Source organism: Excalfactoria chinensis, chromosome Z, assembly GCF_039878825.1.
Source record: "Excalfactoria chinensis isolate bCotChi1 chromosome Z, bCotChi1.hap2, whole genome shotgun sequence".
NCBI lineage: Eukaryota > Metazoa > Chordata > Aves > Galliformes > Phasianidae > Excalfactoria > Excalfactoria chinensis.
This window is the reverse complement of record NC_092857.1, coordinates 2,144,972-2,160,765: the sequence shown is the minus strand read 5'-3', so window position 1 is coordinate 2,160,765 and position 15,794 is coordinate 2,144,972. Positions and strand designations below refer to the sequence as shown.

The 15,794-nt window shown below is 44.3% G+C and overlaps 2 protein-coding genes across 3 annotated transcripts in view; one reads left to right on the top strand and one right to left on the bottom strand.

Annotated features, from left to right (window-relative positions):
• The first annotated feature begins 305 nt into the window (after positions 1-305).
• On the top strand, positions 306-6,500 carry SIGLEC15 (sialic acid binding Ig like lectin 15). The gene is made up of 5 exons (XM_072360279.1): positions 306-357; positions 2,163-2,546; positions 4,771-5,127; positions 5,557-5,587; positions 6,404-6,500. Exons 1-5 carry the CDS (start codon positions 306-308, stop codon positions 6,498-6,500), a joined length of 921 nt encoding a protein of 306 aa, XP_072216380.1.
• A 1,350-nt stretch (positions 6,501-7,850) lies between these two features.
• EPG5 (ectopic P-granules 5 autophagy tethering factor) overlaps positions 7,851-15,794 on the bottom strand; it is a 47,110-nt gene continuing 39,166 nt past the window's right edge. Inside the window, exons 38-44 of one of the 2 annotated variants that reach the window (XM_072360163.1) lie at positions 14,491-14,700; positions 14,190-14,337; positions 12,923-13,165; positions 12,447-12,666; positions 10,866-11,081; positions 10,279-10,393; positions 7,851-9,818 (exon numbers count right to left, since the gene is read on the bottom strand). In XM_072360163.1, the coding sequence (XP_072216264.1) occupies positions 9,636-9,818; positions 10,279-10,393; positions 10,866-11,081; positions 12,447-12,666; positions 12,923-13,165; positions 14,190-14,337; positions 14,491-14,700 (1,335 nt within the window). In that variant the 3' untranslated portion in view covers positions 7,851-9,635. The remainder of the gene's footprint in view (positions 9,819-10,278; positions 10,394-10,865; positions 11,082-12,446; positions 12,667-12,922; positions 13,166-14,189; positions 14,338-14,490; positions 14,701-15,794) is intronic. The other variant, XM_072360164.1, reaches the window with a different exon arrangement.

Genomic DNA, 15,794 nt, shown 5'->3' with positions numbered 1-15,794 from the left:
TTAAAGCCCACCCAGCCCCATCCTGCCATGGGATGGGTGGCCCCCAGTAGATGACACTGCCCAGAGCCCCATCCATGGCCCAGCTCCTTCTGATTCCCTCTGCTGTATTTTTCACATGACTGACCACAACACTATTAATATAACCAGAGTCAGTTCAGCTGGACAACTCATTCCCTCCAAGGAGAGGAAAACCACAGCTTCTTCCATCCCTGGAAAAACCTTTTGTGATGACAAGATCAGCAGTGCAGATGTAGCAGAGACAGTTCTGGTTTACTGATACACCCCCGTGGAGAACCTCAACCAGCATGAGAGAGTACAGTCTGTTTCTTCTGTTCGTCCTTTCCATCTTCAGGAAGGGTGAGTTCTGAGCTTGCTACAGTTCCATCTGATCAGGGTTTTGGTTTTTGGTGTTATTTTTTTTTTTTCCTTTTTCCTCTGCTTTTATAACTCATGCAGGGCATTCATCTTTCTCATCATTCAGAAGCCCTGTTTCATACTGTTTCGTGTCCCTCAGGGCTGATATGCAATGCACACGATTTGCTCCAGCTCCACTGTGCACCTTAGCCCACGGTTAACATCCAGTATATACTTAAATTCTATTAAAGTCAACAGGATTTGGTTAAATATACCATCAGACTGTTTTCTGGAGCAAGTTTAATGGCTGTGGTGGGCTCCAGCTCTTGATTTGGTTATCATGACCTCAAATCCTTTCTATGACAACTAGTAGATGTACTTAATGCTCTTTGTTTTTATCACTGTGCTTAGAGCATGGAGTTCCTATGGCCATATAGCCTTATACAGCAGATAATCCAGGCTGCAAAAAGTAAGACATATCACTATAGTGAGTGACAAAAGGTGCCACGACTCCAGAACTCGGTTATTAAAATACTGGCTTGGCACAAATTCCAGCTAAGTAACTTAATGGAAGAGCACCAGTCCTACCTCGGCTTTTGTCAACTGTGCAGCATGCAATAACATTAATACTGCCTGCACAGCCACTGGGATGTTTGTAAAATATTACGGACAGCAGACATAAACACAAGCACCAATCTTAACTTAGCCTTTACTTGACCGACCTGACAGATGCATGCCCACAGATCACAGCAAAGTCAGCGATTTATTTACAGGAGGGAAATTATTTACATTTTTCTCCAATTATTCTCAACCTCGGAGGTGAAACCTCCTGATTTAACGAAGCACTGTGTAAGTTATAGAAGGCAGGAAATTAGCCAGAGGCATTCCTGAAGCCACAGGCTGGTGCTGCAGCTGTTGCAAACAGAAATACAGTTGATAGATATGGGTATCTGTATAGCAAGAGCTGCCTACAAGTGCTATTTGTTGGTGTTATTGGTTGCTGGAGAAGGGAAATGGATGAGACATTGAGTTTTCCTGATATATTTCAAGGCTGGAGAACATGTATTCAGGTGAAGGCTGTTTTCATCACCAGACAGAACTGATGAGACTGGGTCTGGTGGCAGTGGCTTGGATTTACTGTGACCATTAAGCATGACAAGGATTTATGGTGCCCAAATTCCAACTGTTCATGACATCCTGGCTGGAAAACCCAGAACTTCCCCTCCTGTGAGTGCAGGACAAGGCCTGTCTGGGAAGATACAAGCAGCTGGAGCCCACGTGTTGTCAACCTGCTCTGTTAACAGGGAGCCGCTTGCTTTGCAACCTCCCGTGTGCATGCACTCAAACACAGAGCAGCTGCATTTAACTGGATTTGTGCTTGAAGCCACCAGACCTCTGAGTATATTAAATATATATATTTATTTATATGTGTATATAGACATGCGTATATTAGGAAGTATGTCTCTGCAAGCACACAAACATCTTTCATCTGCAAGCACACTAACATCTTTCAACTGCAAACACTCACGTTACACAACTTCACAGTGGACATCTATAGGTCAGCTGACATGGCAAGGTCTGACTGAAAATTAAATTGCTTTCAATATGAGGTAGGCAGCCCCTTCAGCTCTGCTGCAGACTGATACCAAACCCAGGTAAGCAAGTAACCACCTCCAAGTCCCCTGCAAGTGGAACCATCCTTGGTGGAACAAAGGCCATCCATTTTCTGACATCTGAGAGAGTAGATATAAGAAGGGTGATTAAATACCTTATGTAAATCAACACTGATTGTCTGCTGTTGCTTCTAGGCGTGCAGTGCAATAGCTGGTCCATTCATGTCCCATCTGACGTCACTGGTGAACTCGGAAAGATGGTTATTCTGCCTTGCACCTTCACACACCCTTACAAAACCTTTGACCGTACCCTCACTGCTATTTGGAGGATCAAGGAGCCGTACAATGGCACTGTGGTGTTTAAGTGCACCAGCCAGAGTGCCAGCGAGCTCTGCAAGACTGCCATCAGCTACAAAAACAAATACAAACTCTTTGGCAACCCCCGGCACAAGGACCTTTCCATCAGGATTGATAACCTGACCTGGAGCGACAGCGAGAGGTACTTCTGCCGTGTGGAGTTCTCTGGGGACATCCACGACAAGTATGAAAGCAGGAACGGGATAAAGCTGCATTTGATTGGTAAGACAGCATCAAGTACCCAGGGAGGCAAAGACACCCCAAAGGGAAACTGGAGAGCCGTGAGATGTGGAAAGTGATGAGATGGTAACAGAAGGAGATCTGAGATGTTTGTTCTTCCAAAACATTGGCTTTTCTGGGTCTGGTCAGCCCTGAGGAGGATCTGTAGCATTTTGGCAGGGAATATTCACTGTGGGCTTCCAGTCTGAAGTGATGTGTGCACTGCAAGGAAGGGAATGGGAGCTAACCACTGCAGGAGATAAAGAAATAGATGCCCAGGTGACAGCCTGGTGAGTTCTGCATGTTGTCCCTGCAGCATGGGATCAGTACAGGCTGCAGAGAGGGGAGCTGGGGTCTGCAGCTCCTGGGGTGAGGCTATAGATGGCCCCTTCATCAGGATTTAAGTTGGAGAATGCAGCTGCTGAGCAGGCATTAGATGTAAGCACGAGCAGCCCTGGATAGCATCAGCTTCTCACACTTAGCTCAGTGCACATAATTCAGTCCCTCTGGTGTGATCCATACAGCCTTGGGATGAGAAATCATAGGTAACAGCCATTGCACAGCATCCTTGTGGCAGCATGAGATAAGAAGTCCTTCTGCAGGGTGGGCATCTGCATGGAAATGACATTTAAATCCTGAATCACAGAATCGTGGAACCATTAAGGCTGGAAAAGACCTCCAAGATCAGCTCACCCAACCATCCTCCTAACACTAATACTGCCCACTAAACCATATACCTAAGCACCACATTTATACACATCCCTAGAACATAACAAGGTGCAGAGACTCCACCACCTCCCTGGGCAGACCATTCCAATGCCTGGCCACACTTTGAAGAAGCTTCTCCTAATATCCATAACCTGGCACACCTTGAGGCAATTCTGTCTTTTCCTATCACTGTTGTACGGTTGAAGAGACCAACTCCCACCTTACAACAATCCCTTCTCAGGGAACTACAGAGAGTGATAATGTCTCCCCTGAGCCTTCTCCAGGCTGAACTGTCTCAGCTCCCTCAGCCATTCCTTAGAAGACTTGTGCTCCACGTCATCCACAGCTTCACTGCCCTCCTCTGAACACTTCCTAGGGCTTCACTGTCTTTAAGACCCAACATGAGAGCTGTTGGATGGACTCACACAAGGAAATGGTGGACAACAAGCTGGGCATGAGGCAGCAGTGTGCACTTGCAGCCTAGAAGTCCAACAGTACCCTGGCCTGCATCAACAGAGACAGCAGTAGGCAGGCAGGGGGCCCATCTGGTAAGAGCCCATCTGGAGTACTGCACAAGAAGGATGCAGAGCTGTTGGAGCGGGTCCGGAGGAGGCCATGAAGATGCTCAGATGGCTGGAGGAGCTGGGCTTGTTCAGCCTGGAGAAGAGAAGGAGCAGAGAGCTGAGCAATTGGAGGTGGTTTCCCAGCACTCTGCCTCTGCCCTCCACCTCAGGGTTACCCCCCATGCTGTATCATGATAGTGATGGAGAGTGCTTGGCTCCTCTCAGAGGGTGTCCACGCTGATCTGGCAAGAGCAAGGATACCCATGTGGCCTCAGGACTGGGCTCACACCTTAACAAACAGTGCAGACACACTGCGTGTTGGATGGTTTTGTCTGTGAAGTGAAACTGCCTCAAAGATGCACTGCAGGCAGCCAGGAGACAACCGAAAAGGAGCTGGTGTACTGCAGAGTAGTGCTGAGCAGTCAGGGCTCTGCTTCTATGGAGCAGATCTGAAATATCCCACAGAGAGCCTGGTCTGACAGGGCAACAACAAGCTGTGCTGCTGATGAGAGGAGCAGAATGCAGGTACTGCATGAGCCCAGTTCCCCCACAGCTCCCCGCTTTGGGAACGGAGCCCTGCAGTACAAAGGGCAGGAGTGAAATAAGGTTTTAGAGGTCAGTTTGTTCACCAGGAGAAAACCAATGGGCACGACAAGATCTTTCATGCCTGCCCTGCCTCTTTAGAGGACGGGTCCAAGGGCTGCAAGCTCAGCAGCGCATCTCAACTTTGTGCATCCCCTAGATGGATGTTACCACCATTCAAAGAGGTCCCTGGCAAGTCCGAGACACCAAGGGCTCACACAAGCATATCCTTCCTTGTGTGTTGCGGAGGCCAAGGTCCAAGGAAAAATGAGGAAGGGGAAGCTTGATGCCAATGTTATCTTGTTACACCGTGCATCGAACCCATCACTGAAACCTGATGTATTCCCCATCTTTTCCTGTCATTTCCCCCACAGCTTCCCCCAGGATCATTAACATCACAGTCAGCTCCAATGGGGATCACACCTTCAAAGCCCGCTGCACTGCTGAGGGTGAACCAGCACCTGCCCTGACTTGGACCAGTCCCCACTCCAGCAACCTCACCTCAGTCACTAACATGAACCACCGTGTCACCAAGGAGCTCCAGTACCTGACACATGATGGCAAATACACCTGCACGGCTGTCAACAGCCACGGGAGAGCAGAGGGGACGGTCTACTTCTATAAATTCAAAGCATCCAACAGCTCCTTTTTCCTGGTCCTAATTTTTGTGCCTTTGGGAATTAAGGTCCTTGTTTTGCTGGTGATACTGTGCTTGCTCCTGTTCCCCAGAGGTATGTATCTCTATTTCCAACATCAGACTAGTAACCCACAATGTGATGCAGCAGATAAGAATCAGACAAGTGAGGGGAGAGCCTGTTTGTTGTTATCCTTATTTCCATGGGCAGGATTTACCTCCACCGCACCCCACACAGCAGCTAAATCTTCCAGATTCAGCACGCTTCTTGCTCCCCAGAGCATCTCCACCTGCATGCTTCCCAGCCAGCAGTGCAGTCCCATTTTACACCTGTTCAGGCCAATATCCCTGCTGTGTGTGGGGCTCCAGCAGCTCAGGCCGCAGAGATGATTCCTATCCTGGGCACCGGTGAACCATTCCCCAGAGTATCAGTTATCCTCTAGTGCACGTTGCCCTATGGCTCTCAATCAGTCCTGGCTCCCCAGATATCACCCTGCTAACTTGTGTATCTGATCTCATTTAACAGGTTCTTCCACTGCTCCATCCAGCCTGGCCTGGTAAGAGTATCCCACTTTCCACTCGCATCATCCAGCAGGAGGGTAGAGATGGCAATGAGAGGAGTACAATTTGTTCTCTGTCTTGGCTACAATCTCTGGCCTCATAGCAGGCTCTTGAGATGAGGACAGGGTTGGACTGATGGTCAAGCAAGCTGGTGCTTGGGGGAGCAACTGAGAACAGACCTTAAGGACAAGGAACTCAGAGAGACAAGGACGCAGCAGAAGCAGGGGATGACCAGAAGTTTAGGTGGCCTACAGGCCCAGGAAGTGTTAGGATATCATACTAAACTAGCATAAGATCTTCAGTTTCTGGTTGGGCAGAAGCAGAGCCTATGCCAGAACTGATCTGGAATTGTTCTGCCAGGCGTGGAAAAACGTATGGAGATACCAAATAGTCCATCCTCCCACAGCATCACCAGCATCTCCCAGTACCCAAAGCAACTCCGCCCCTGGAGTCTCCTGAGAGCTGTGGGGGCCAAACTGGTGACAGATGGGTACAAATATAAGACAATCCTCAGGTTAAACAGATAGAAAGTGTATCTGAGGACAGTATGTGCTTGGATTTGCTCCCTTCCAGCCCAAGTTAACTGGGATATCTCTCTTTCCCTCACCTTACCCTAGAAATGCATTCATCTCAGCAGGATGTGCGTAGCACCAGGCTACAGCCCAAGAGGCAACAGGGAATTTAATCCTAGAGTTAAATTTGTGATAACTATTAGCAGAAGCGTGATGTTGCTGATTCGTATCTAAACAATACTGTGCCATAGACTGTATTTGTCAACACATCGATGAAAGCTTCCCGTTTTCCACCACCAGGTCACAGCCTCAGGACTCCACCTATGAGAACTTTGACCGTAGATGCGGTGGCAGCCACAGCCTGCCGACAGAACAACCTGCAGCACGATGCAGCTGAGGAGCTGGGCTGTCCCACCCACATCTGCTTGCATGGTCTGAACCCCCGTCTGCTCTGTACAAAGCTGGATCATCTTAGGGTGCCTTTCCCCCACTGAACATAAGACTGCTGTTGACCGATGCACGGGTCAAACAAGCCTCGTAGGTGCATGCTTTCCATCTCTGTTGAGACTTAACACAGGACTTTAAAGCAAAGAAGAAAGCAAATGAAGAGTGGTGGAGTTGGAAAAGCAGAAGAAAATCTAATTGAGATGCCGGTTGTAATCAGCCTTCATGTTTCCAACCTGCGTCACAAAGTTCTTGAACAGACACATTCATGTCGTTGGTCCATCATGTGTTGCAGTTTTTCCTGGTGAAAAATGGCTTCTCTATACAGGTATTTTTGGATAAAACACCACGCTGTATCTTGTCTCATATTAAAGATGTCACAACAAGAGACATTTTGATGGGAACTGGAAATCAAGGCACCTTCGTTGTCCCGTCCATCAACCTCTTTCCCCCAGGCAGGAAAGACAAACAAAGAAAATAATTTTCATGCCATTAAAATGAATGGATTCCATCCCTGTGCTACATGAAAAGATCCTGACCACCTCTTAATGACTTCACCTCACACTATTCATTCAAAGAAATTGACCATTCCCAGACACATCCAATGTGAATGTGCTCCAAAAGGAGAACAGACTGAGCTTATGGGACGGGACAGAACATGTCATGTTTGGTGTGGTAGACAAAGTTCCTTCCTGTCACCATCCCAGCTCTTCTAACAGTCAGAACAGTTCTAGTAAGGAGCATCTCAGGCCGGGAGTACAAACTTTCTGCTTCAACTGCCATCAAGCCTATAGTCCTGCTTGCAAATAGGAGCATCCAATGTCATGCTCCACAACAACCTGCTATGCAGAAAGTATGCCCTGTTGCATGCTATCTGCATCTCACACACTGACCACAGCCAGCAAATGTATATCACAGCAGCTGCAGTCAAGGACAGGCACTGAAGGTACGGCTTTGGCCCATTTTCCTCTGCACTGCCTGTTTCCTCCTGCTTGGAACAAATGACAGATCACATGGTCTGAAAGAGCAGCACCTGCGTACAAACCTACAACCATCACAAGGATCTGTGAACTTCTGCTAAACCACAGAAGCATTATTTCTGTCGTTATATGGATGAGCTTCCTCACAGGGTCTGGTCACCAAACCAATTGTGTCACATTCACGTTAAGCACATGACATCAAAGACAAGACCCTCCATCAACTAAGCACCTGCATGGCATTTCCCCATCATACTTTAAACTCAGAACAAGCATATATTAACAGATGCTGTCTCTTCGGACAAGTTGAAAATAGCGCAGCATTTGTCACAAATTACCCATTTTTCTTTTTTATTTTGCACAGTTGGGTTTTTGTTTCTTTCTTTTTCTTTTTTGCAGACATAGGATATTATAAATACATCTGTAAAAACCTCAACAGCTGAAACAATACCTCCTTTCAAAAGTGCATGTCAAATACATATATCTCTCCATTCTTCACATTTTCATGGTTTTGTTTTTTTTTAAATGCAACTGATCAGTAACATTGAAACAAATAAACCAGTGCTTTTAACTCACTGCAGGGGGTTGAAAAAGCAGCAGCACGTATTCCTCCAGGCATCAGTTTCCCAAAGGAGACTGTCAGAAACCGTGCTGCACCCTTACCTGGTTAATATACAGAGAGATGTACATATATATACACATACAGTTCTTTGCTCTAACTGTGAGCCTAAAACCACACGTGGATCTGATGACACAGCTGGCACAGTTAGCTGAATTTGTCGAGAAGAAAAAGGTGGTTTGCCCTCCAGCACCAAAATCACAGCTAAGAGCAACACTGCAAAGTAATCCATTATTGAACATCTATTATCCCCAAGTGACCTGAACAAATGCTTAAACACGGTTACATGTTCTGAACACAAAGGCACAATTAATGCAGAAAGAGAAGAAGCTTTCACTGTTTTTTCACTTCCTTTGTAGAGGTGCACGAATTGATAATGTAGGACCTTGGGTAACCTCAAATAGATCAGCCATGGAAAGGCCAATGTTACACGAGCAAGCAGGGAAATTCACTTTCTGCTTTCACTGGACAGAAGGTGCAACATCAGACAAAGCAAGAATAACAGCGATCGTTCAGCTGAAACAATAGATTTACAGGCTCATCGTTTATACAGTTTTAACAAAGTGATTTAAAACAAGCTAAATAGCTTTTCACAGTGTCATCTGAAGTCCTGCTATGTCATGCCCAGCTAGGAAGAACAAACTTCAGTGGTGTCCACTTAATAAACCTCTTCTCCTAAATATCTAGATTTTCACAATTAAGGAATATTATCCATCAAGAACATAACTGCTTCCCTCCCGGACACCAAGGATGCAGAAAAATCAGTCTATAGACATCACCTGACTTAGAAACAACGTGGCCAGAAATCACTTTTGTCTAACCAACCAGTATGGAGGCAGACTCAGTAATATTCAGGAAGTAGGAAAAAGCGAAGTTCTTTAGTTCAGTTTTCAGTTTGTGTTTACAGATACGGAAGAAGATCGCAATCATGCCTTTAAACTATGGAGTTCCATGGAATATCAAAAGAGTCAAACTTTAAAATACCACCTGTTGAAATGCAGGGACAAATCTCCCTGCACACACACACACTCACATAAGCTTTAGAGGTACCCCACTAAGAGAGTCGAAAACTGTTTAATACACAACCCTCCCCCCCTCACACTCACTTTGCACTGGCTCAAATGATGACACATAGGAAAATGAAAAAGGCACAAAGCAACAAAAATGTAAGATGCTACAAGAAACAAAAACGGGCTTTGCAGTCTAATGATCTGTACGTTTATCCCCTTACACGTGCACCTTGCACAGGAACATATTCCAACTGTTTCCAGTTGATAAAAACTAAACAGCTACACAGGCCTAAACATCCTAAGAGCTTTAAAGGAAAAAGAAACCCTCAGAGAGCATGAAATTTGCCAGTGTGCAGCTCCCAGTCACACTTCTGACTTACTTCAAACAGATCTTAAGGTAAAAATTACTTGTGCAGGAACAACTTTTAAATGTAAACCAGAAATAATCAACACTGCATGATTGTTTTGTGAGCTTAGCGCTGCTACCGTATGCAGTCCAAATAATGCACTTCTGGGTACAGGGTGTTTACAAGGAGAGCCAAAAGGTTATTGCCATCTCGAAGACAATGTTCAGGATGCTTGATGAACAGAGAAGCCTGGGAGATCTGCTCTTGAAAATCCACATACTGTTTGTTTGATGCCATTGATTCAAGAGCACTCAGTGCCTACAGACAAGGAAAAAATTGTGTTAGCTGTGTGCATTTTGGCCCACAACAAACCAGTTCATGAGACATCATGAGAAAGACTCCACTGTAAGGTCATTACCTACCAAAGAGCCTAGTATGCTTTGAACAGAACATTCATAAAATACAGTCAGATGTACTATTTCAATCCACCTTATTTTGCAAGTTGTTGCCATCCCAAGACAAGCACAACAAGTGTTCTACCAAGGCTTGCAATGAGTGCTTACTTCATGAACCGAAGACGTGCTTTTAGAGAAACCACACCAGAACACAAAACGTAACACGCTTAAAGATTTTAGTAAGAATAGCCTGACAGGAATAGTTGACTTTCATCAAGGTTATCATTTTGCTCCCATTAATAACACTACAATTTCCAAGTTGACACTGTCTCTATAGCACAGGAAGAGGACAATTCAAGAAGCCAAAGACTGGCACACGCTACCTGCTGGGCCTTCTGGGTCAGCTTTGGTTCTGAGCCTGCTTTCAGGCGGACCTGATCCTCTGCAGGGATCTGCACCAGGAGGAAGGCAGACAAACTGCGGGCAACCAGCCGAAACCTTGCAGATGGAAAGAGGGCAGGGAGAGAAAGTGGCATCAATTGTGAAGTCCTCAACAGCAGATAAGCTACAAGTTCTAGCCCATGAGAGATCTTTTGCATGAGGAACATACTTAACAGCTTCAGAAGATCATTTGTAATGCATTAAGGAAAAAATATCATTGTAACATACACATTACATCATATATACACACAAGCTACCACGCAAATGAAAGGTTACACCTGCCCCAAGCTGAGCTGCAGCCCTGAGGTCACATCTGACATACTCCTTCTTTTGGTGGACTTTGAGACATCCCTATCACCCAGACTAAAAGCTGAGTTGAACAGGATTAAGATTTCAGCATAGAGATACATCTCAGATGTTCCTAAAAACTTCACGTTTTTCCAAGTACTGCCCTGAATTGGTGTTCCACAAATGTTCGTGTATTCTTTTACTCATGCATCATTTAATTCACTGCAGCTTCAATTCCTACCTGGATGACAGAGGAGACCTCCTGCCCAGCCCAATAGCTCCAAGTATTCCAGAAGTGAGTCTCTCCTCAGCCAGCTGACTCTGCCTGCCCTGGATGGACAGCAGTGTCCGGGTGACAGACTCCATCACAATGGCATCATCTTGCTCTATCTGAATTAAGGATAACTGCATAGCTTTGTGCCACCAAAGGAACAGCTTCGCTTCTTCCTTTGCTGAGCTGTAAGCAAGACATAAAAAAATAAAACAAAACATAAGATTTTTAAAAGGGCAGGAACACTGGTTAAGAAGTTTGTGTCTCTCCCCATGGGGACCATGGAGAATTCAGATGATAAATTAACAACTGCTAATCTTAATATATTAAGCTAGCATAGCTATATTATCCCAGTTACATCGATATAACTGCTATTGCTACAAACTTGATGCCAATATCAGCTAGCAGGCTTCCATCGCTTGTAAAAGAACAATAAACAAGGCTTCCTTGTAGGCTTTATATCTCAGAATAAAGATACTACAACCTGAAATGGATTTAAATCTGCCTCAATATTTTTTTTTTAGGGAAGCTTCTTTCCTTTACTTTCCAGCAGAAAAACCAAACCAAACAAAACCTTAGGAAGCAATAGCTGTTGCTTACCCAACAATTTAGATTCTTCTCAAAAAGGAAACTCTGAAGGCTTTTGTTGAGCAAAGCACAAAGTCCAAGTTTCCCCTGTGGTATTTTTGATCCTTCCCTACACAGACTGAAATGGCAGTTTAAACTAACAAGCTCAGAGTTTCCACATATAACACAGGCACGAGTTTTCTGCATCAGAGTTATCATCAAATGACTCCACCCAGTCACTTCCCATCCCAGACACCCTCAGCTTTGATGTTAAGAACAAGCTTTAATTTGCGACGTGAAGCAGCTTTGCTATCTTCTTTCCACTTTGGCACTAAAAACAGTGCAACTATGTAGTAACCTACAAGAGTCAAAGTATTCTTTTAATTTCAAGAAACAGAGGAATGTGCGTTTTCCTACAGTGCTCTTTCACAGCAACGTAATTATCAATACGTTGGCTAATTTCTGGTAATTTCAGCAGCAATAGTAATAGTAAAGCCAGTTCTTACATGCTTTAAATACAAAGTAACACTGCTTTAAACCCAAAGCTATTACAAGCCATCCATTCCCTCTCACCTGAACCCAATTACCTATTAAGTTGTTTCATAGCAATACTAACTTCACAGAGCTCGGATTTGGTCTACATCAAGCTTTGAGTGTTCCACTGAATATTTTATGTATAATTCATCCCACCTAGTGGACACACAGGAAAGTGGAACTCACAGTGATTTGCTTGAAATCATTTGAATTCAGCACAAATCCAGTGAAATCAAGCCTCTCCAAGGGGAAACCAAACAAGAAATGTTGATGTAAAATTCCTTCTTCTGTTCCACCACAGAAAGTACTAGTGCTGGCACCAGGGGATGAGCAGACTAACAGAAGGCATGGAAGGACTGGCCATTTCAGTCAGCAGCCTGATTGATTACACTGACTACACAACCACAGCCATGTTTAAAAGGGTACAGACAGAAGCCCTGAGCTCTATACCTTGGATACACTTGCTCCAGCCACTTGCTGATGGTGATCAGGATCTTCATTTCATTGGTAAGAGTTTGGTCAGTATTCAGGCACTGCAGCAGGTAGACGTAGAGGGTCAAGTAGCTTCCTAAGGACAAACACTCCTGCAGGAATTCTTCCATGGTTAGCTCAGGAACTTGGAGGGAGGCGAGTACAGGGCCCCAGCCCAAATCCTGATGGTGAGGAAGAACTATAAAGAAGACAGAAACATAAGCAAGCAGCAGTTGGTAAAACCTACAAACTGAAGCCACCTCACTGTGCACCTTTAAATTACAGAATATTAAAAATGTCATAAAGAGAAAGAGCAGAGCCTTGATTATGGAAACCAGATTAAAATGCAGCTCCAGAATGAGGCAGCATTAAGCTACTAGGATTCTATTTGACTCATGTTTAACCACCACCCGAAGACCAATCAACATAAGCAGCAGAACAAGAGATGCTCCTGCCTTTATTGAAGTAAGAGGTGATACAGGCTTCTGTTGTCTCTGCCATGTGTCGCACAGAGGCCAGGCTCTGACACGCTGCTGTCAGAAGGGGCATTGCTAGCAATCCATGCACTTTACTGTCAATCCACTTTCGTAAGCTCCCCCGTAGTGACTCAGCTGTTGTAACGCTGGAAGTGTTCAACATCATCAGCGTCTCTGTAAAGAGACTGCTGAGGGCCAGGTGACGTGTCTGCAGATCCATATCTGGAAGACAAATTCAAGAATTATTGCAGTAAACAGACACCAGGAACTGAACAACCTGAACTGAGCATCATCTCTGTAGATACTGGGAAAAGACTCACTTCCTTGTTCATACCCATAAAGCCACAAAAACACTTATTCCACAAAAAGATGCTTATTCTTATTGCCAAGAGAGCGGTGAGGTGCTGGAACAGCTGCCCAGAGAGGCTGTGGATGCTCCATCCATCCCTGGAGGTGTTCAAGGCCAGGCTGGATGGGGCCCAGGGCAGCCTGTGCTGCTATTAAATGTGGAGGTCGGTGCCCCTGCATACAGCAGTGGGGTTGGAGATTCATGACCCTTGAACTCCCTCCCAACCCAGGCCATTTTATGATTCCAGTCTCTTCCCTTGATAAGGCAGTTCCTAATCTATTAAACTGAAACAGTTGATAAGTCTGCATACAAGAGTACATCAGAGCGAATCATTCATTTAGCCTTTTATCACGCCTAAGGTGAAAATAAATGGAATGGTAAAACGCATTTATCACCTCCAAGAAAGCTTACATATTAAAACACACTTTAAAGCACAAATCAGAATGAAATAACTGGAATTTTAGACTATTCAGTTCAAAAATACGATAAGCCCTGAAATACTGCAGGCCCTCCATGCATTTTCCAACATCCTAGACTCCCTGCTTATCACTCCATTCAACCTCAGAAAATCTTTCTGAAACCACCTCCTGTCACTGCCTGAACACGTTACCATGGGCCACCTGTAACATCCCCATCCAACTACAAACCTTTCCTGCTCTCAGCGCTTAAAGAAGTATAAGAGTAGAATAAACTGTATTCTATGAAAAAGCCAACATTGTTACAAAAGAATTTTCAATCCATGTCAGGTGTTTTAATACAGAAAAGTACACATACATGAGAGCATCACACCCTGCCCATAGAGAGACCAACGTGCTAGAATAAAAGATCTTAGTAATCTAAGATCTTAGTAGATCTTAGTAAGATCTTAGAGTAATTTGCACTACCTTTGATACAAACCTGGAGGATTAAAGACGACTACATCATCTAGCAACTTGGACATTTCCTGCTCTAAAACTGCAAGAGTGATCTTCCCACTTTGTTCCAAGGTGCTGAGGAATTGAACCATCTGGCGGATGTACGCTTGGCACTTCAGTGTTGCATCCTGCTAATCAAAATTAAAACGAATTAGGAAAAAAAAAATAAATAAATAAAACAAAACAATCACACCTGGAATTCTTTCCGCATTCTACATTTAACACACAGAAGGAGAACGCTGTAAATGAGAAGAACACCTTAGAGACAACATAAAACCACTTACAAGGTGGATGTGACTATCTGAAGATGTGCCAAACCCTGCTGAGATTTTCAGGAGCTTCACTACCAGTTCAGATGCAGCATCCTTAGCAAGGATAACAGAGGGAGGGTAGTGACTGTTGCAATAGCTGATGATGCTTTGATAAGACGAAATGCCCACAAGTTGCCAAGGAAGGGAGCTCGTCTGTCCAAGAAGATTTATGAGCGGCGATTCCTAAAGATTTAAAAGACATAAGTTTCTTTATCAACTGCTGGTGATATCTTGACATAACAGCGTGAAATGCCCCAAGGTGGAAACAGGGAGATACCACAAGTGGAAAAAGACCAACAGGTATGAAATGGGACCCCTTAAAGATTTACCTTCTGGAAAAGTCTCCCAGAAAGAGTGCACTGAATCAAACCGTATGATGCCAGATTAATCTACATACAGTGCTTAGCAAAAGCAGGGTTTGGAAAATTCATCCCAATACCAGTTGTTTCTTATTCTGACAACTCAAGCACTGGAATGAAATCATAAGCAGTTAAAGTACTGGTGAAACACTAAGATTCAAAAGACAAAGTAATCTCTGCTCAATACTTCACCAGAAGCAAACAGAGGCAAGCTTCTTGAAGATGCATCTGATCTTCATGACAGTTGCAATGCCATGATATCACTTTTTTTTTGCTTATATTCTTGAGTGATTAAAGCTGAAAGTCTGTATCAGCGGGAACAGCTTTAAGCCCTCAGTTAAACCCACAGCAACCTGATCCTGCCACAAAAACTGGTAAGGTCAGGATCAGACATTGCACTTAAAAAATTTCCACAGCACTGCAGGTGTTGCAAGCATGAATGCTACACAGTCAAAGCCTCCCCTGCACTTACTCCAGCAGACTGCTAGCATCAGTCTGCTATGATTCAGACACCCATTTCCACTCACTTTCATAAAAAGCTTCACTTTAATATATATATAATATTGCGCATGTATGCAACGTATTGAATAGAATAGAATAGAATAGAATAGAATAGAATAGAATAGAATAGAATAGAATAGAATAGAATAGAATAGAATAGAATAGAATAGAATAGAATAGAATAGAATAGAATAGAATAGAATAGAATAGAATTACACGTGTGCATATGCACATATCCTTGCTACAGCTACCTCTGCTTCCTATGAGCTCACACTTAAGGCTCTCCCAAAGTAGGAAAAAGAGAAGGAGAAAAGACATTTGAATTAATGAGGATTAACTTAAGAAACACGAACTACGCAGCATTCCACACTTAGCTATGGCAAGAGACAGCTTCACAGTAGCTTTACTTTACAACAG